Below are 20,560 nucleotides of genomic sequence, written 5' to 3'. Positions count from 1 at the left end.
ATCTTTTGGAGAGGGAATTATTTCTTATGAGGTCAGATTATTACAACTCATTCTGAGGTCGACACACACGCAAACACAGAGGTTTATCAAATGTGCAGGCCTGAAATCCGCAGACTCTATAAGAAAACACACACACACACACACACACACACGCACACGCGCGCGCACACACACACACACACACACACACCTCTGAGCTCTGTTTGGAGGGTGTTAATGTGTTGCACGTGCAGGCCGCTCTGCTGCGTTCAGGCCTTCATAACGCGGCAGGTTATTCCTGATGTCGGAGAAAAAGCGGAGCTGGTTCTAATTAATTTCTATATAACATGTTCCGGGTTTCCTCGCTCTCTCGGGCCAACAGTCCAAACCCAGAGCAAGAGCAGAAGTTGACCTATAGGAATCCTCAGGGAGAACATGTCCCTGCTCTCTGCTCTGCTCCCCGCGCCCGGGGCGACGCACATTTCCACCTACATTTCCCCATCTGTTCAGATCAGTCGGCATGACTGATAACTGGGTTTATTATTGCTTCACCTTCACTACATTATGTCTGACTTTAACAAGATCTTTATGATAGTGTTGAGTATTTAAAGCTGTTTGTTCTTCAGTCAGGCGGAAACTCCGTCAGTGAGGTGAGATAATTTCCTGCGAAAATGTTTGTACGAAAAAATATTTATTTTAAATTTTTCGTTAGTCTGGTGCAGAGTTGTAACTTATCCAAGACTTTGTTGCGTTGTGTGGACACCCGAATCATCTATTTCGTTGTTATCTTTTCATTTAAAATAAACGCTATAATCCACTTTAAGGATTTGAGCAAATAGATTTTTGTGGTTGAACAAATATGGAGTAATTAGACCCTTAAAACTAAACACTTCTGCATTATTAAATGGCGAATAATATGCAGTATATGTACAATATTTTTCTTGCGTAATGGCTAAAAATATATAAAGGCTACATGAATTCAAGAGTATGAACAGGTCAGTCTTATTATTGGAAGATTTATTTATAAGGGCGGAAAATGACCTTAGAGGACTAAACGCGTCTATCGGTCGTATCTGAGACCAAATAAGAATAAAAAAAATCACAGAATTATTTCTGTGTTTTTCATATTTTTTTGTAATATATAAAATAGCTATTGTAGATTTATTTATTTCACTCCAGTTTATGAAAGCAGCTGTTTTATTTTGTTTACAGGCTACATTTTTGAGATCAGAGTTTTTATTTTTGGCTGCTTGACTTCAATGAGACCAAAGCTGTTTCAGCTCCTCCTCTCTGTTCTGAGACTGAAATCAACTCTAACGTCGTCCTCCTCTCCTCGTTACAGACTACAGCGAGCCTGTTTTCATGAATTGGGTCTAAACTGGTACTCAGCTCATAAATAGAGCAACAATCAGTTTGCGCTGAGGCAGAGTGAAGGCGCACACGACCGTCGCCGTGTGTATTTCACGGCCTGCTCATAATAAGCCCATAAATCCAGAAGAGAAGGGAAGCAAGAAAACAGCCCTCTTTTCTCATTAGTCAGGCCCGGATTTACGACCTTTAAATGAAAAGGGAAAAAATGCAGCGTTTGAAGTGCAAAATGAGGAATTAAGTTAAAATCTCTCCCCTCCGTACACAGACAGTTCTTTAATATACGTGCATTTTTACTCGTTTTATAAATTGTAATTTTCGTGATTGTTGCATCAGTAAGCCTTCAGATTTAGACTGCAGTTACAAAGTGGAAGGAACTGGATGCTAAAATATTTTATAACACAGAAATACATTTACTTGCATATAAATTACATCCTCAATTTGACTTAGATTATAAAGTGTTATCCTAAAAAAAGACTCAAATACAGCAGAGGAATAATATTCCAGGATTGGTAATATTACAGGAAACAATAAGAAAGAGGTGCAAAGGTCAGAGGTCAGACTGGTATGACAGTATTGAACAAAATATTTTCATTTTACACTAAAATAGTAGAAATATGCAAGAAGAAGAAAATAGTCAAGTAGAGACAGAAGAGATTTTTCACTTTACAAAAACAGTGAGTGACATTCTTTTTTTTAAATTTGGCGAGTCAGAGTGAAGACTGAAATCTGATCATATTCAGGATAATTGTGTTCAAGATGTTTTCAAAATGTGATTTTATTGAATAAATGTGAAGACTGTGTGTCCTTGAAATACAGTACTCTGGCCAACAAGTCTGCTTCCCTTAATTCAAATTTGGTAAATCTGCTGCTTACTTTATAAGCTGCAAACTGGTCTGATGGATGGATTTAATTCATTCTTCAGTTAGAGGGGCCAATCATTATTAATCACATTTATGATGTTTTTCTCAATCTAGCCTGAAAAAAGTAGCGATCTTTGAAAATAAATTTGAATTTAAACAGAATAAAATCGTAACATGTTTGATGTTTGTTTTTAGGAATATTTTTGGATTTCCAAGGAACAGCTTTAATGAACAGTGTGATCAGTCTAAACGTGTGTCTGCTTGCCGACTGATGTTTACTCTCAACTGCACAAATATCACAGTGTTGAAGTTTAAATGATTGCAGACATCAGGCTGGAGAACAGTCATTTCTCCTCATTTCATCCATTAAATGCTAATAAATCATCAAGAGATTCATGCTGAGAGAAAAGAAAAAACTCTCTGAATTCAAAAACTACTTTCATATTTTTGTAAAATGATTCTTGCTGGTTTGATTTTTGATTACTTTTCTCCCGTGAATTCAGTGAACGTGACACAGCTACTGTTAAGTGAAGAAGTTATGTAACAGTCTATCTGTAGCTCACATGCTCAAATGTGGAATGATGTGTGCTCGGTGCCGGACTGCACAAGCATTTACAATAAACAACAATAATACATCTTCATGAAAATCACAAGCTCTCAGAGTATTCAGCGTATAATTGCATTTTTGGATGTTGTCACTTCAGCGTGCTCCTGTTTTTATCGAGTTGTTAAACTTGTTACACGTTCTTATTAATTCTTTCTAGGATGAAGTGCTTTTTAATATCAGGTGATCTCAAATGAACAGGCCTATATGCAACCTTCTCTCAGTCTTACAAACATTATCGGTCCCATTAGTCCTCATTTAGTTAGATCAGATTTTTATTAGATTTTCCCTCTCAGATCAGGTCACGTCACTCAGTTGAAGTGATCATTCTTCACATTTTATTTGATTTATTTTGCCTCTGTGAGCTGTTTTTAATTTTCTTCACCTTTACAAGTGTATTTCTCAGCAATTTTATGTCGGTTTTTCTCAAAATATCTATTCTGACAAGAAGGAAAAACACCTGCTTATATATAATAATCTACATCAGGCTTCTCTCTGATCCCATCTGCAGAAAAACTGACATGAAATCAGATTTTCATATAAAGCAGTGTGTTCTTTTTGTCTTTGTTTAAACTGTAAATGTGATTTCAGGACTTTTTTTTAGTTTTCAGACTGACTGTTACTCCATCAGATTAATCAGTATGTGCTGCTTTTCCCACTTCAGGAGGATGTTTCCTGCCATGCGAGTAAAGATAGCAGGCCTGGACCCTCATCAGCAGTATTACATCGCCATGGACATCGTACCTGTGGACAACAAGAGATACAGGTACCCTCCTGACACACACAGATACCACCAAGTCCTCCAGATTAAATGACCACATAGGTTGTTTGTACCTGCACTACAGAACGACTCATTGGAGCGTTAATATGCTGCTTTCCAAAACAAATCACTATTAAAAAATAATGATGTTTCATGATGTGACAACACTGTGGTTATAGTCTGGTTAGGTTAAGGCACAAAAAACACTTGATTAGGGTTAGGGAAAGATCATGGTTTGGGTTAAAATGTTCACTCGAAACATGATTACTATTTCCTTAAAGTTAGGCAACCTTCATTGTCATGGCAACAGTAAACATCACGTTACGGTTTTAAAAAAAATGCCCCGACTCGTGGTTGGAAACATGACACTGGCGGTTGGAAGCGGGAAGTGAATAGCGGTCTCCTGCAGCAGAGTCCACTTTCTGCCATCTAAATAACTATGTAGCCATCCACACAAGCCGTCTCCTTCTAATAAGGAAGTCACCTTATATAGACGTCATCTGAACTGCGACACTCCTCAGGGTCATAATTACTACGGCTGCTGGATCCGTCACTCAAATGTAACTATAGGTCGTTTTTGGCAACTGAATTTATGATCTATAGGAACCATCCTGACACACGCACATTCATGCTAGTGAATGCCTGTGCAGACATATCAGACATATCAGCTAGTCAGTGTCACCCAGAACAAAGGTTCCTCTCTGAACACAGTTACAGAAAACAGTGTTAAACCTATATGCAATTTAATTATCTTTGCATATTTTATTTATGTACCTTGTCATTTTACTCTCCATCCAAATGCAGAAATGTATCCCAGAGTTTCTCCACACAGCTGCTGTTAAACCAAAATAATTTAATTCTTTTGGGTTTCAGTGGGGAGGTTAATGCCCCATGATGGTCTAAAGTCTGTTTCAGATGCTTTTCAACCATGAAAATGAAATTGCAGAGGAAAAGCTGAGCAATGATATTTTTTCATAGGCATAAAAAAATATCAAGCATATACATAAGCACAAAAGAGCATCTCTGTAAATAGTAGGATCAGCCTTCATACATGAGTTAATAAATGCACAGCTGTATATAATATGCGCACGCACAGTCATATCTGCATGTGCAAATGCATGAGCAAGCCTGCACTCCTGCACCCCCGCTAGCTGGACACAAAACTGTATTTTCCTGGATGATTCTCAAAAGTCAGACCGAGCATAAACCTTTGGACCTAGTTGGATTGTTCTAATCTTGATGTCATTTCTCATGTTAGAGTTGTACGTAACAGGATTTGGGCTGGATATTCCAGCCTTTTTCATTTTTCAAATTTCTCATAACTGCAATGAGAGGTGTCCCTGTCTTCTACTCGACAATACAAAAAAAAGTAGTTACTCAAATCACTGACATCATTGAAGTGAAGCAAAAGTGATTAAAGTGTGCATGTGCTGGAGGAAGGCTTGTATATGACGGATCTCTCTGGATATGCAATAAGACTGATATCCTGGCCCACAGTACTAGTCCCTGAAGTCAGAGCCAGAGAGAGGAGATTGAAATGTATTCATCTTCCCACTAGCTGAGCTGCGGAGCCAGAGGCTGCCTGCAAATAGGATAACTCTCAGCATTCAGGTCTAATGATGGGGGAAAATGAGGTAAAGATGGAAAGAAAATTTGTGATGCTGGGTATACCTGTTGCTGGAGTGAAAGACGCTGCAGGTTTTACTTTTATGTCTCAGTATCCTTTTTCAGGTATTATGACAGAAACAAGGAAGTGAGATGAAGATGAAGAGAAAAATGTGTGAAGCTTACCTGCGTATGGTTTTATAGATGCTGACACTTCATACAAGCTGTGGTGTGATGAACTGATAATGTGGAAATTAACCTAGAGCTGTCAGTACATCTGAATAAGAGTTTGAGCAGTATGACGTTACTGTTTTTGTATCAAGGCTGCCAGTATACTGTTGAGGGTTAAAATTACTGTGACCTTTTTTAGTGTTTCAGCCAAAATCGCCCCCAAAACAGCATTTAGACGATCATCAGACAATTAGACAAACTGATGAACCTCATTTAGTCACAGGTGGAAATTAACTGATGCAGTCAATTCTATAATTTTGTTATTGACAACAAATTCTATGAAAAGACATAAAACAACAGTGTATTTGTCTGTATACATTCCAACATCCACAGCCGACAGGCTCTCAGCCTCAAAAGAACTGGTTCCTACTGAACACGTAAAATCTTTGAAAAAGTTCACAAATATATACTTTCTATTTCTAGAAAAGGTGCAATAATTTTTGAAAACAGCTGGGAACTGTAGTTTGTAGTTTTTAGCAAATATTACTCAAACAGGAATAAATAGTACCTTTGTTGGGACTATTTTTTGTTGGGGAATAATATACATTTGGTGCAGTACGGCAGCAGGATAATGTAGATGCGTTTGATTCAAAGTAACAAGTAAGTAAGTACAGTGCCTATGTTCATGTGAATGAAAGCTGTGGCTTATTGATTGTTTTTAATGTTTTTTGGACAACATTGGGGACGCTATGGCATAGAAAAATGTAGAAAAATTCAATATCTCCAGACTTATCCATCAAGGCCAAATGTAAGAAGATACTCATACTTAATCCAAATGCAAACAAAAGTGTCAGCCTATAATCAAAATTCAGATCAGGGTTATGTACTTGACGTAGACGAACACAGTAGTAAAATAAGTCCATATTTTATATTATGAATGAATTGAAATACACAAAATAATTACTTTTCACTTCAATTATTTTGTGAAAATACCTGAAATTCATATGATCCAAAAATAATTTATAGCATCTTGAAGTATATTTGAATTCAGGTTTTTACTTGTAGTGTAGTTTTTTTTTTTACTGTTACTTAAGTAAATCATTTTTCCACACTGTCTTTTAATGGTGAGAAAATTGTAGCAGCTATTCAAAGATATTTCAACTCTGTGGTGTATGAAATCTTTAAATGAATAATACATTTACAAAATGTTTATTTAAATTCGGAAAATTAAATAAATAGCTGAATCCAACCACGAAGCCCATCAGAACCTGATCCAGTATATCCATCCATCCCTAGAAAAAAACATATACTCTAAAAAAATTATTAAAATAATTCACTATGAGAAGAAATAAAGAGACATGTTCTTAAACGCATCTGTGAAACAAGTTCAGTTTGTGTGTTCTCAATAGTGCATAAAGTGTATCAACAGTGTTTGAGAAGCCTACATAGCTTTCTTGGCAGCTGCTGAGCATATTTTAAAGCAGAAAGTTCAATGGCATAAAACATGTTTATAGGGAGTTAGTTTTGTTTTCAAGCGTTGCTATGCGAGGGTGAATATTTGATTAAAGGCTGAGCGTGCTGCTGATATGTTCCCTCTCCCTGTGCAAAACAAAACCATGTCATCTCAAACGGAACTGGAGGGAGGTTCATATCCCTTGTGTCTAGTTATGTCAGATTCATTTAAACAGGTTACAAGTCTGCATAAAAAAGTGATGAATAAAAACAAAGTAAGCTCTTTGATCTGTGCACTGCACACATTTGATTCGAGCGTCATTCTTCATTTCATATTGTTGTTTATTAATGTAAAGTTTTCCATCGAAGCGCAGCGGACGTTCTGCCCTGCCGCCTCTCTCCGCTCTCCCACCAGCGAACCAAGACATCGTGGAGGATTTTAGAGGCCAGAAGATCTTGTAAAATTAAATAGGATTTTCTTCCTGGCTGGGGAATTTACCACAGGGCTTTGCAAACTGAGCTGGGAGCTGTCACTGGTGTGTCTGAGAGTCGTGGAGAGGTTGGGGTCTGGAAATTCGATCTTTATTGGAATCGACTTACTTTACTTGGGCTCCCTGCCCCTCTTTAGGAACGTCTCATTGGTACCACGCTCATTAAATCTCCATATATTACAGCTCTTTTATGTGGACAGTCGGTTGGTTTGTGCTGAGCTCAAGCTGCTGAGCGTGGGTCTGTCTGGCTCCTCAAACATACCTCGTCCCTTCAACTGTGTCAGAGCATGTTGCATTCTGTGTTAACACACACACGTACACACACACACACTCATATAGGTACCCATATACAATCAGAAACACATTCAAAAAGAATCAAATACACAGTAACGTATCTGCAGACATTTATGTTTCTACACATGAGAACAGTCACTGAATACAGTCGTACCTCAACCCCGATTCTGAAGGTAACTCTAACCTGACATTAACCCCAAACCCACGTTGTTCCCCCCACACAAACTTAACCTGTATTTACACATAATCCTATAAACTTTAATACAATAAACCCAAGTTATAATCTAAAACTGGCTCCATGTAGAGCTGAAGAGTAGAACAATTAATTTTCATTTGGTCCTCATAAAGACAAAAACACTCACTCACTCAGAAGTATGACCGGTTCTAAAACAATAAAACACACACACAGGCATTTAGGTTAATATACTTGTGAGGACATTAATTAATATAATTCGTCCCCTTAACCCCGATTTCTAATTTAACCTATTTCTATCCTATTTATCTGAATTTGGATTAATACTTAATCCTAAATCTAACCTTAATCTAATTTCAAACTGGCACCATGTAGATGAGAGAACTGGCAAAAAAAAAATTGTCATGAACATACACACACACACACACACCTAGGTACTCATGCTGCATTAGAGACACACAAATTGTACATAAAAACATTTGAAGGCATCTGACGTATGTTACTGTACTTGTGAGGAGTCATTGAATGCAGTTATTCCCTAACACTAGTCTAAACTAAAGCTGTTAAGTCAAGTAAAGTCAATTTGATTTAATTTTATTTATATAGCCTAAATGAATAAATCACAAATTTGCCTCAAAGGGCTGATCTGTACAGCTTCCATAATGTATGACATGAATGTCATAATTTATTTGTTTTTGTGAGGATGTTTGGTTCTCAGTAGAGACATAGAAGATCACTCACACTCATACATAAATCAAAACAAATTTTAAAGTGATAAAAAACACTAGAAACCGTTAACAGTCAGGTTTTTTACTCTACTCATTAGGACCACAATTAACCCTAAACCCAATTTGATAACCCTAATTAAAAAAAACCAACAATTTTGTAACCTTTATCCTTTAAACATTCATTCTTATCTGAAACTTCCCTGTGTAGAAGTAGGGACTAGCAAAATGTCATCATTTATCTATCTTTGCGAGGACATTTGGCCATCATAACTATAGAAATTTACGGACACACACACACGCTCAAACAGAACTGTTGGTCTTCTCCTACAAATTCAGAACACACATGCAAGTCAACCCTGAATGATAATTCAATAGCAATATTTACTCTGTCAGTACAGTAACCCAATATACAGTCTGGGTTTGGCAAGTGTGTAAATGTGTGTGTGTGTGTTTATGTGCATGCCTGCCTGTGTTTGAATATATTCATGATGAGCTGGGAACGCACACACACACATGTATTTGCTTTTTGTTGGGTTTATGTCTTTCTGTGTGTGTGTTTTATGTCTTAACATGCATGTGTGTTTATCCCAGTGGGTATAATTTTGTGTGTGTGCGTGAGAGAGGAGGAAAGAGAGAATTTTAGAGTATGCATTGCAGTTCGGTTTTGTCAGCTGTATGGTTTGGTGTTGGCTGAGAAGGGAAAAGACTCCTCCTCCCTTCGCCCCCATCTGTCCAGTAAGAGTGTCACATAAAGTCCAGTCTTTATTGATCGTGCCGGTGCCAGATGGCAGATTTATGGAAGATGAAAGCGGGGGGACTAATCAGATTTCCAGTTCTGTTTGGGGCTAAAGTTTCCTCGTTCCTTAACACTTTCCCTGCTACGCTGAGCGTAACCCTAAACAGTACTCCAAACAGGAAATTACAGAAACGCCTGGCACCCTTTTGTGTGTGTGTGTGTGTGTGTGTGTTAAGGTCAAATGTCAGAGCTGTGTGTGGAGGTGTGTGCTTGGTATGACATATAGTAAAAACACAAAACAGGTAGTTAAAATGATCCCTTTCTGTAGTTCATTACATCCATATTTCACTATTTAACAGTAAGCAATGGCATTTTTACATAAATAAATGTCAGTTCATGTTTTGACTGATACACCACTATAGTAACAGGAATTAGCTGGCTGGCTCTTAAAACCAAACTTAAGTGTGTGTTTCTCATTTCCACATTGTTTGAAATGAAGCATGACCACCTTCCATGGCTGAAAAGACAAATAAATGCAACTTAAAATAAAAGGAAGAAGACATCTCCACATCATTTAGCTGACTGAGTTTTGGGAAGTGCTGAAACATCACACCAGTGTAGGCTTAGTTAAGATCACTGACTAGAAACATACTTCCAATAGGGGAGACTGAGTTGTGTTACAGAACTCACAGAAACCTCATCTAGCTCAATCATGGAGGTTGAGTGAAAACGGGATCTCAGTGATGGCTGTGTGATGGTGGTTCTTTTAGATTCTCCATCTCCAAACTATAGTTTGGAAAACCACTAACCAGTAAAAAAAAAAAAAATCAGGTGGGTGTTAACTGGCCTCACATTCAACTTCCATTGGGATTATAACAACTCTCTGCACAGGTGGTATGTGTTTATCATTTTTATGGCAGCAAGGTACATAAAGAGCATACAAATATGAATAAAGAGATCAACCTGGGCCACACATCGCAAGCCCCACAATGCAATGTGTCAGATTTTATAAATGAAAAAGTTAGTAGAGTGACACTACACCTGCTGTCATGACACAAATGATTCATAAGAGTCTAAAAACTAAGTCTCTATTATATAGGAAGTAATGAATGACTGAACAAAGTAGTGATGTCGGACACAGACTCCAACAATAAGCTTTTTAAATGTGTGCACGTATTGTTGTGCATTTGAGTTGTGCTGTGTTTTGTACTTATAAATAGGCATGTGTGTGTGTGTGTGTGCGTGCGCATGTGCATGTGATGGGGTGGTACAGCCCTTGGAGGCAAAAACAAAAGGACCAAATGAGAGTTTTGTCCATGTTTCAGGAGTGAGTGATGACTTTGGCAGAGACACTTCAGATAAAACACTTTCAACTGAGTGCAGGGCCAGAACTAAAGGCAAACAGCTGTTAGACTCTCTCCCCCCACTTATTCTCTACCTCGCTTTCCCATTATGTGTTTCTCTCTTTCCTCTCCTTCTTCCTCTATCACTCTACCTTCATTTATTTCTCTCGTATGCTTCTTTTTCTCTATATACACTTTCTCTCTCTGTTCTTTACTTTCCTTTTCTTTTTTGAAACAGCGTGATATATATATCATTTTGACCAGTGGTTGGTGGACATGTTTTAATAATGAAAAAAAAAACAGTCTTTCTTTCTTTCTTTCTTGTTTTCTCTCTCTCCCTCTCCCTTTCTCTCTCTCTCCCTCTCCTCCCTGCTGTTTAATGGGTGATACACCCCATTGTACCCAAAGTCAAACACATCATCAAATATTGTGGCTGAGCTTAATTGAAACTATGCCGCTTGACTGTGTGACTGCATATGGAATATTTTATGTCGCTCTTGTTAGAAATTTCAAGCACAATGAAGAAACAACAGATGAGTTTTAAAAGCCGGTGTTGTGGCAACGTGGCCAAGTGTTTGGAGTTTGTTTTCCAGCTAAGTGAAAGAAGCAGAGGCGCTCCAGCCTTTTAGAAATCCAAACAGGCTTTATAATAACCCTGAAGTAACCTCAGCACTTCAGATGAATTTTCAAAACAGTGAAGTGATGAGAGAATATTAGTGCTGGGGATTCCTCTAACCTTCTGAGGAACAAAAATATGATTGGCAAATGTGTTTGAAAGCATGAGAAGTCCAAGTGATGCATGCAGAAAAAGTGAATGAAAATGTTGTAAACAGTAATTACATTTTCATTTTTTCAGGTTTGCATTAACATTTGAAGTAACTAAACTGACATATTTTGGGGATGCAAAGGATAGTTGAGCCTGAACTTTCTGCATCTCAAATATATTGTGTGTGTACTCAAGTAGGCAGGTTCTTTAATGAGATGAGAAAAAAAGATTAAAATGACCACCATTTTACAGAAAAAGATTTTTCCCATGCCTTAATAAAAATCATTTAAACTGTAACAAAAGTAACAAAAACTGACCAATAACATCACCAAAATACGTGTTAAAGATTTGTGAATTACCACATTTCCAAATGATCTGAAATAGTGATATTTCATGCATCACACAAAAAACAGCACAACATTTCATGTCATGTCATGTGAGGGTCCTCCTTCATTCATTTATGGTGGATCTATCCTCCATAATACAGTGGACAGAACTTCTTTGAATGTGAATCATCACACAAATATGTACAGTGTCAAAAAAGATTTGTAACATCAACTGCTTATATTGACCTCCATTTCCTGTGTCTGGAAAGAACGACAATTGTACTTTGTCTGTGTGTCTGCTGGTTCTGAAGACAGTTTCCCTGTGTTGTCCCTTCAGGTATGTGTACCACAGCTCCAAGTGGATGGTGGCAGGAAACGCCGACTCCCCGGTACCACCGCGGGTCTACATCCACCCGGACTCTCTGGCCTCAGGAGACACCTGGATGAGGCAGGTGGTCAGCTTCGACAAGTTAAAACTCACCAACAACGAGCTGGACGACCAGGGACATGTAAGGAAAAACCCTTTCTCTGCCTCTGTTTTTACATATTGCAATGGTTAGTGTTAGTTAAGGCATTTTTGCGTCTGTAGGCAAAGACCAATACATATTTAAAGCATGGTGCTATAAAAAGACCCATATAATTAATGAAAAATATGTTCATACTTCCCCTGACAGGGGGAACAAACATAATAAATTACACATTACTTATATTACTTTTCACTTAATAAATTGATTGAGCTGTAACTCATCAAAAGTATTCAATAAGCTACATCATGGGAAAATCCCTGCGCCCACACATCAATCAGACTTTAATGTGTTTTTTTTAAAATCGCTGGCAATGAATGCAATCCTGCAACAAAGATGATAGCTTTTGCAGCTGAAACACTTTGGTTTTAAATGTTGAAGCTGTGATTCATTAGTTTCATTTGTGATTTAAGTTTCATCTTATTTCATGGTAGAAATGGATGCACTCTTGGAGCCGTGAGGCAGTTTTTGGATAGAAATGTTTTTGATGCGTTTGCTTGAAAGGAAAGTTGACACGGTTCTTCATGCACTGGGTGAATTTCATGACTCACAGAGCCATGAGACTTCAGAATTGATTTTCTGCAATACGTGACAGTCTGCTCCGCCACATACTGCCCTCCCACACTCACACTGTTCTTTTTGAAGATGTTCCACCCTGACCGAATATTATTAGGTTTGTGGATTAGCATGGAGAGATATTAGAGGCCTGGGATTTGAACCGTTGCCCATGTTTAAATATATAATATTCATTTCCTCCATGGCTCTGTAAAGCATTTTGTAATGAAACAGTTTCGTTAAAGGCACTTAATGATTGGATTTGATTTGTAGTACACTCCAGCAGCCGCATTGAGCTGAAATTTAAGTCTGACCACAATCTGTCTGATTTACTGCCCTGCTCGTATCCGGTCAGTAACAGAGGTGGTGAGCTAAAGTAAGTCTCTTATTGGTTCTTGGCTGCTCTAAATGTGTAATGTGGGTTTCATAGGTGAAATATTTAACTGTAATGCAATAAGTTAGACCACAATTTGTTTGATTTACTGCCGTCCTTATGTATGATCAGCAAGTGGGCAGCAAGCTAAAGTGAGTCCCTTATTTGCACCGTACAGTTAGAAAGGGGTTTCATGGGAAAGGGACAATATTAAGTGGAAGGAAACTAGGTTAGCCTTTCATTACTAGCTTTGATTGGCCCCTTATGTTTAAATCTGCAATGAGCGCAAAGAAAATACAAAATGACAAAACTGTACAAAAAGAGTCTGCAAGCAGCACTGCAAGATAATAGTGTGTCAATTATGAGAACACACAGTGTTCACACTTAAGTATCTCTACATAATGAATCCTGAAGGGCCCTTAAAAAATAAATTACACGTGTGCAGTATAACTCTCTAAGATCATAAAAATCTGAATAATGGAAACTGGAAGTACCTTTAGTATCTTTTCTGCAAAATGTGTAAAACTACTTAGAGCATCAATTTAATTTCATAGTTTTGTGGATATTTGTGGAAATAAAGGCAGATTTAATTAATAGCAAATCCAGGCATGTCTCAGCTATTTGTGTATATTTAATGTGTTGTTGGAGATTGGTACAAACAGGAGAGGATCTGCTGTCTGCTCTCACCTGATCTGGATGAGAAAAGAGTTGAAGTTTTTATAAAGTGGTTCCTGTTGTGACGATCAAGCCATTTTAGAGCAGAGAATTTGACTGCTGTGCTCTGATATACTGTTGAAAACGGCGTGAGGAGCTGCTACAAATCAATTTCTCCTTCAACTTACCATTGACGCCGAGATGCCAGGTGATACGATGATTAGAAAAGCAGCATGGATACACCGCCATGACAGAGAGGTTTCCAGTGCTACGACAAAATGGCGGTGTCCAGTTTTTCGTAGCGAGCTGCGTGTTGCTGGCAGGTTCCTGCTCTGTCACAGCTCTGCAGATGATCACATCAGCTCAGTGGTGACAAATGTAATAACATATGGGTGATAGTGGGCGAGGATTCACATGCAGTGCTGTGTCGGAGTGAGGAGAGGTTGTCTTTCCTCTCCCGCTGCTCAGTTTAAGGGCTTTGTTTCCCTGAAGGAGTTTCGAGGCCAACGGAAATTCATTTCGGAGCTTCCTGTGTGGGAAACCTCACCACTTCTCACTCATCCTCTTGACTTGTGGTGTCGTGAAATGTCTGCCTCATCAGAAACAGACACCATCATGAATCATTAGACGTCACAGTGCACAACAGAAGCACATTCTGTAAGAAGAAAAAAAAATTATTATGTCTCACACAGACAAACAGTGCCCCCACGAGTTTGTAATTTTGAGATGAGATTTGCAGGTTTGGCTGATGGTTGCATTTGTACCATATCAAGACTAGGTCAAAACCTAGTTTATGGCTGGACCGCGTACGGTCAGTGTGTTAAATTATGGCCAGTTTATTACAGGGATAATCACTGGTAGTGTCTATAATGTGAATTCCTGGATATCAAATGTTAATCAGCAATTTTCTTTAGTGGTCCCAGTAATATTTCCTGGTAAAGAGTACTGAAGTAACATATCACACTACGTTTGAGTCAAAAAAAAAAATAGTATAAATGCAGTTGCAAGAATAATACTTTCCTCTCATATCTTGGGATATTTGATTTGAAAGGGAACTTATTTTAATTTTAATTATAACTATTCTAATTATCTGTTAACTCCCCCTGCTCTTTCATCTGTTTCTATCTGCGGATGTCTGTAAACATATGGTCTCATCCATATGTTTAGCATGCTAGGCTAACAGTCTGTCAGCTGTGTGACTTTATGTCCACACCATGACGTCTCTCAGAACACATAAACACCATAAACACACCTGTCAGCTGTCCAACACAGTGCTGTTAAATTGGAAACATCGCGGCTACATATTATTTTTATACCGTCTATGGGCTACACACAGCATGGCAAGGCTATGCTAATGATGCTAGTCATGCTGACTAGCTGTTAGCCACTGTGCGGGCTGGTAAAATGGATCCGTTGTGTCTCTTTGTATCTGCAGGTTGGTGCTCCTGTCAGTGTCGGAGCCTCTGTGTGAGACGCTTTGGTCAGTAAATGTGTTTTTTTTTAAAACTTATTTCGGGGGTCCGCTGTAAACGCCCCAAACTCCAACACCAGGCCAGCTGACCAATGGTGTAACTTAATCACTCAATCAGTCAGTCAGTGACAGACAGACATTTGGGGTTATGGGCTGGTCCGTGATTGGTCTAGCCAAAAACCTTTCTACCTACAAAGGCATTTCTCAAGAAGATAATTGTATCTTTGCTCTCTCTTCTATTTAAAAAACAAACAAAAAATAAACACAGTGTGCAAAGATAAATTTACTTGAACTACTGTACAATTTAGAGGTACTTGTACTCTACTTAATGCTACTTCATACTTCCATTCCACTACATTTCAAAGAGAAATATTATATATTTAACTATATGTACTAATGCCTTACTTGTTTTAAATACAAAACATACTGTATGAGTGTTGTATAAAATATGACACTTGCTTCATGATTGATGATTTTAATATACTATAAAACCACAATAAAGCCTGATGTCTAATTTCCATTGTGGTCAGTGGTGAAAGAAATATCTAGATCCTTCACTTAAGTAAAAGTACCATCGCAACAAGATTTAAAAAAAAGCAAAAGTCAATGTAATATGTTACAGAAGAAGAACATAAGTATTATCAACAAATGTACTTAAAGTAAAAATACTCATTACGCAGTTTATATCTTATATTATAATGCTGGATTGTTATTACTGATGCATACTTTGCCATTTTCATTTTAATGTTGCAGCTGGGTAAGGGGGAGCTGATATTAACTACTCATACTGTTGAGCAGTTTAATGTATAACATTGCATAATATTCTGTAAACTGATCATATTTTTCGTATGTTAAATCTTAATCTGCAAAATAACTTTATATATATAACTAACTATTATAAATAGCTGCCAAATAAATGTAGAGTAAAATGTACATTTACCTCTGAAATGTAGATGAGTATAACATACAGTAGATACATATAAATTCAGTATAAAAAAGAAAAAAGTTCACAGGCAGCTGAAAAATGGGACTTTTTTTTGTTTCCTACAACATTTACAGTACAACCTTTTGTTCTCTTTTATATATCTACAGAAAAGCAATGAAGGCAGCACCGCACTTCAGTAACACCAAAGTTTTTCTGACATCATAGCATCATGGCCAAAGTTGTCGCAATCTGCACAGTTCAGCACTTTGGTGTCATGTGAATAGAGAGGACATTACGGTACTGTAAGCTACAGTAACAGCTTTTTGAAAGTTTTTGTCTCTGGGACCCCTCAGTGCCTGGCTGGACTCGTTAGCCTCAGGCTTCGTCCTCATGGGTTTAGATCATGCTGTCACTCTCGCCTGTCGTCTATTTCCTGTCTGTCCTCGCCGGTCTATGGGAAAACCTAATAAAATGCTGAAGCAGGCTGGACTGGCCAAAAGATTTTTTTCTTTAACTTTTCTTTTGTTTCATAGTTGCTTTGTTGTTAATGATCCATTGCACTATAATGTATCAATGCTGTTGTGTGAGTTCGTAACTTTAAAACTCCACTGAAGAAATTTCTAACTTCACAGTACGCTCGGAAAATGCGTCTGTTTTCATTCAATCCAATGAAGCGGATCTTTCAGAGCTGCAAGCTTTTCATAGGACAGCAGTATTGAGTGTGATGCATTGTAGCCCTGCTTATATACATTCAGTACTGTCACTACTGGTGACCTAAAGCAGAAAACTTTATTGTACTTGGCTGTGCTTGTGATTTCACAGGTGAAATTTTAACACTGGTTTAATGAGTACATAAACCATTGCTTAGATCACACTCTTTGGCTATTCAACTATGTTTGAAAATCAATTTAGGCCACAATGTTTTTTTAAAATGTGCTTTATAAACCAAATTTAATTGACTTTTTTGAGATACATACATAACATCTGTTATGTGCAAGATGTGTTGCTGTTTTTCTGGTGTGCATTTCCAGAGGATTTTCAAAGAACGTCATTACCTACCATGAAAATGAAAACATTACTTATTTAGCTTAATTGTATTTGAGCGTGAACAACTGTCAGCTGATGTCCTCTGGCTGCTCTCTCAGTCGTTTGTTCTGAGTTCAGCGTGTCGATGTGTGATCCGCTCTGACTTTACATCACCTCAGGCTGGCTGGGGACTAGAAGCATGACTCCTCTGGGCAATAAGGCAGCTGTGTGTGTGTGTGTGTGTGAGTGTGTGAGTGAGTGAGTGTGTGTCTATTTTGAAATAATCTGTATTGCTGAAAGATGACTGCGGTTTAACCCTTTGTCCAGTTCATGAAAGCTTTTTTCTTTTGCAGTTTTAACACCTGTTGTCTTTGGGGGGAAAAATCCTCTGATGCACACAAAGTGAAATGTTTTATTTTTACCCCCAGAGCAGCAAAGGATTGAAATAAATTGAAGAAGAAATGGGTTTAGCTATCATGGCTGAACAGATATTAAAAAGGTGTGGTGAAGATCTCTGTCCTTTAAAAAATGCAGCAGTATCCCCTTATATAATCCTGCTGACAGTGAAACAAAGAGATAGATCACATGCAAGCTTATTCAAACAAAACTGTTACATTTGATTGGCTACTTTAATTTTTCAAATGCTGTTTTACTGTTTGACAAACAACCCACAGAATTTGAAAGTATTTCTTTCCTAATGTGAAACTTACGGCGAGACAGAGAAAACATTTTTTTCATTGGGAAAACACAATTTTGCGCAACATCTACTGAGCACCGGAGGAAATAGACACCACAGCACCGCCCACGCGGTTTGATTGACAGGTGATCTCTGGGCAGAGCGTGCCGAAAAACCACAGAAATAAACGCTGAGCAACACAGATGGAGACAAAATTTAAGAAATGAGGATTGCAGATTAGATCATGCATCTGTATGTGTGTCTATGCAGCAACCCAGTCATAATTTGTGGGTGCGAGTGTGTGTCTGTGTGTGTGTGTGATTTGATGCCTAGAATATTGTCTATAGTGTTTCTGAGACTCTGCTGTCTCCCCTCTGGTTTGAAATGACCCTCTCTGTTGTAGTATAAAGGAGGGGCGCGGGCTGTTTGGCTCTGGGGAGGTTTTCTCACCCTCAGATTAATCAAGAGCAGACTGAGGCCCTGAGGCGAGGCTGGGGCCGACACCGTCTGACGCCTCCGCTCTGCTGTGAAATAATCCTCAGCCCTCCTGCGAGCGTCACTGCAGTGTGAACTCGGTTTCCGCTTAATGTCGTGTTGCCTTGATAGAGATTCAACTGAGCTAATTGATGTTATGGAGGAGGTTTATGTATTGTGAACTTGTGGAGAGGACAAATAAAGGCTGAGAGTTCACGTTTTTCACATGCACATGCAGATTTTGATATGTTACTAGGGCCGTCATTCACCAAATTCACCTCTTAATCCTTCATAACTACATGCATAACCCTCACAGAAACTGATGCATTACGAACAAAAACAGATTCATACAAATTGAAAATGGGGTGTTTGGTTTTGCCTGCAGTAACAACAACTGGACTTGTAAAATGTTTTCAATTTGGAAGATTTCCCTCAATTTTCTCCTTTATTTTCCAAATGTTCTCATAAAGACAGAATCAAGGAAATTACTAACACACTTATTCACAGACGCACACATGCACGCATACAAGCCATATTTACTGCTTTATATATGCAGCATACTGTATATCACTGTGGAAGTTGAGTCAAAAAAAAGTTATGATAATGTTTTTTAGTTTTTGAATAAAAATGAGTGTGATATGAATTCAACTTTCTCCAGAAATCGTTCCACCTGAATGATCGTGATAAGCGTTTACAGACCGCACAACATCACTGCTAAAAATTCTAGTGATATTGGCTGCATTTCACCTTATTTCCCTGCATATTTTCAGATCATCCTCCACTCCATGCACAAGTACCAGCCTCGTGTTCATGTCATCAGGAAGGACTTCAGCAGCGAACTGTCGCCCAACAAGCCAGTGCCCAGCGGGGAGGGAGTCAAGACCTTCAGCTTCCCTGAGACGGTCTTCACTACTGTCACTGCTTACCAGAACCAGCAGGTATGCTATTACATCACAGGATAAGTACATTTATTTTGGCAGCCAGGAGTTCACATCCTTGCCATTTAAATAATTAAGGAAAATTCAACTAATCTTTTAAATATTTTGGGCATCTCTTGTTCTTTTTCAAATTTTTTTTGCATTAAATAGTTAAATTGAAAGAACGTCTGCTAATTTTATCAATTACTGCAGGTTTTGACATTAAAATATTCCAATTCAGAACAATTTTTATTTCCTTATAACTACAGTTGGCTCGTGTATCGTTCTGATCGAGCTTCACAAATTGACCATTTTTTAAATTTACCAGAAGTGAACCATTTCTAATTTAATTCCTAAAACAAAACATTTTGATCATTGGCCCAGGCAATGCGTCATACTGCAGAAAGGTAGACACCCAGTAAAGTTTCCTTACAGACTTGTTTAGGGAAAAAAACAAATAACATTACTACTGTTTATTAAAAAATGTCACAAAAATAGCTGCAAATTTTCTCATATTCTTGTTTGCAGATCACCAGACTAAAGATCGACCGAAACCCGTTTGCCAAGGGGTTCCGGGACTCGGGCAGAAACAGGTATGTTATCACAACATCTGTTTACTCATTGGCAGCCATACAGCCTGTTTGGGTGTTTGCCATGCTGCCCCACAAAAAATCCATTCTCTCTTTTTTTTTTTAATATGTTGCCTTTAATATGGAAATAATCCTCTGTAGATAACACTTAGTACCATATGTTGCTCCATATAAAAACAGCTGCTATATCTGCTGCCAAGAGGAACACTTCAGATCTGCAACACAAAGAGAGAGAGGAGAGAGAGAGAGAGTTGTTGGTAGATTGGGACACTTGTACGCCCCACCTTTCTCTCTGTCTCTATCATTGTCTCATTCATCTCAAGAAATGCTCATGAAGTCTCAAAATTCTCGGAATGCAAATGACACTGTTCAAGCATGAAAATGTAGAAGCGAGAAGCAGCCCGATCCTGAATCAGCGTGGTGGAAAGAAAAACTGTTAAGGTCGGCAAAGAGTTTCCCTATTTAACCTCGGTGTTTAGTTGCTTCCAAATGTATTTATGCTTCTGCAACAAGGAGTATGATGATCCTGCTGGAGATCCCTTCAGTGTAGGAATTAATTATAGATCAGTGTCAGATTTCACCTGTTGATTTGTTGTTTACAACAGTGGACAGATGTGTTACAGATGTGTTGTACATTATCAGGCTATTTTGTGCTCTAATTACATAACCGCAGAGTAATTGTCTGTGCATTCTTTC

The 20,560-nt window shown here is 38.2% G+C and overlaps 1 protein-coding gene across 3 annotated transcripts in view; it reads left to right on the top strand.

The window, feature by feature from the left end:
• The window catches only part of tbx15 (T-box transcription factor 15), a 38,760-nt gene that overhangs the window by 8,205 nt on the left and 9,995 nt on the right, over positions 1 to 20,560 (top strand). For all 3 annotated transcript variants that reach the window (XM_067604306.1, XM_067604307.1, XM_067604309.1), the window contains exons 3-6: positions 3,479 to 3,580; positions 12,017 to 12,188; positions 19,128 to 19,295; positions 19,803 to 19,867. In XM_067604306.1, coding sequence (XP_067460407.1) covers positions 3,479 to 3,580; positions 12,017 to 12,188; positions 19,128 to 19,295; positions 19,803 to 19,867 — 507 coding nt within the window. The remainder of the gene's footprint in view (positions 1 to 3,478; positions 3,581 to 12,016; positions 12,189 to 19,127; positions 19,296 to 19,802; positions 19,868 to 20,560) is intronic.

Source organism: Thunnus thynnus, chromosome 11 (genome assembly GCF_963924715.1).
Source record: "Thunnus thynnus chromosome 11, fThuThy2.1, whole genome shotgun sequence".
Lineage (NCBI taxonomy): Eukaryota > Metazoa > Chordata > Actinopteri > Scombriformes > Scombridae > Thunnus > Thunnus thynnus.
The sequence above is the reverse complement of the archived record's forward strand: the minus strand, read 5'-3'. Positions and strand labels throughout refer to the sequence as shown.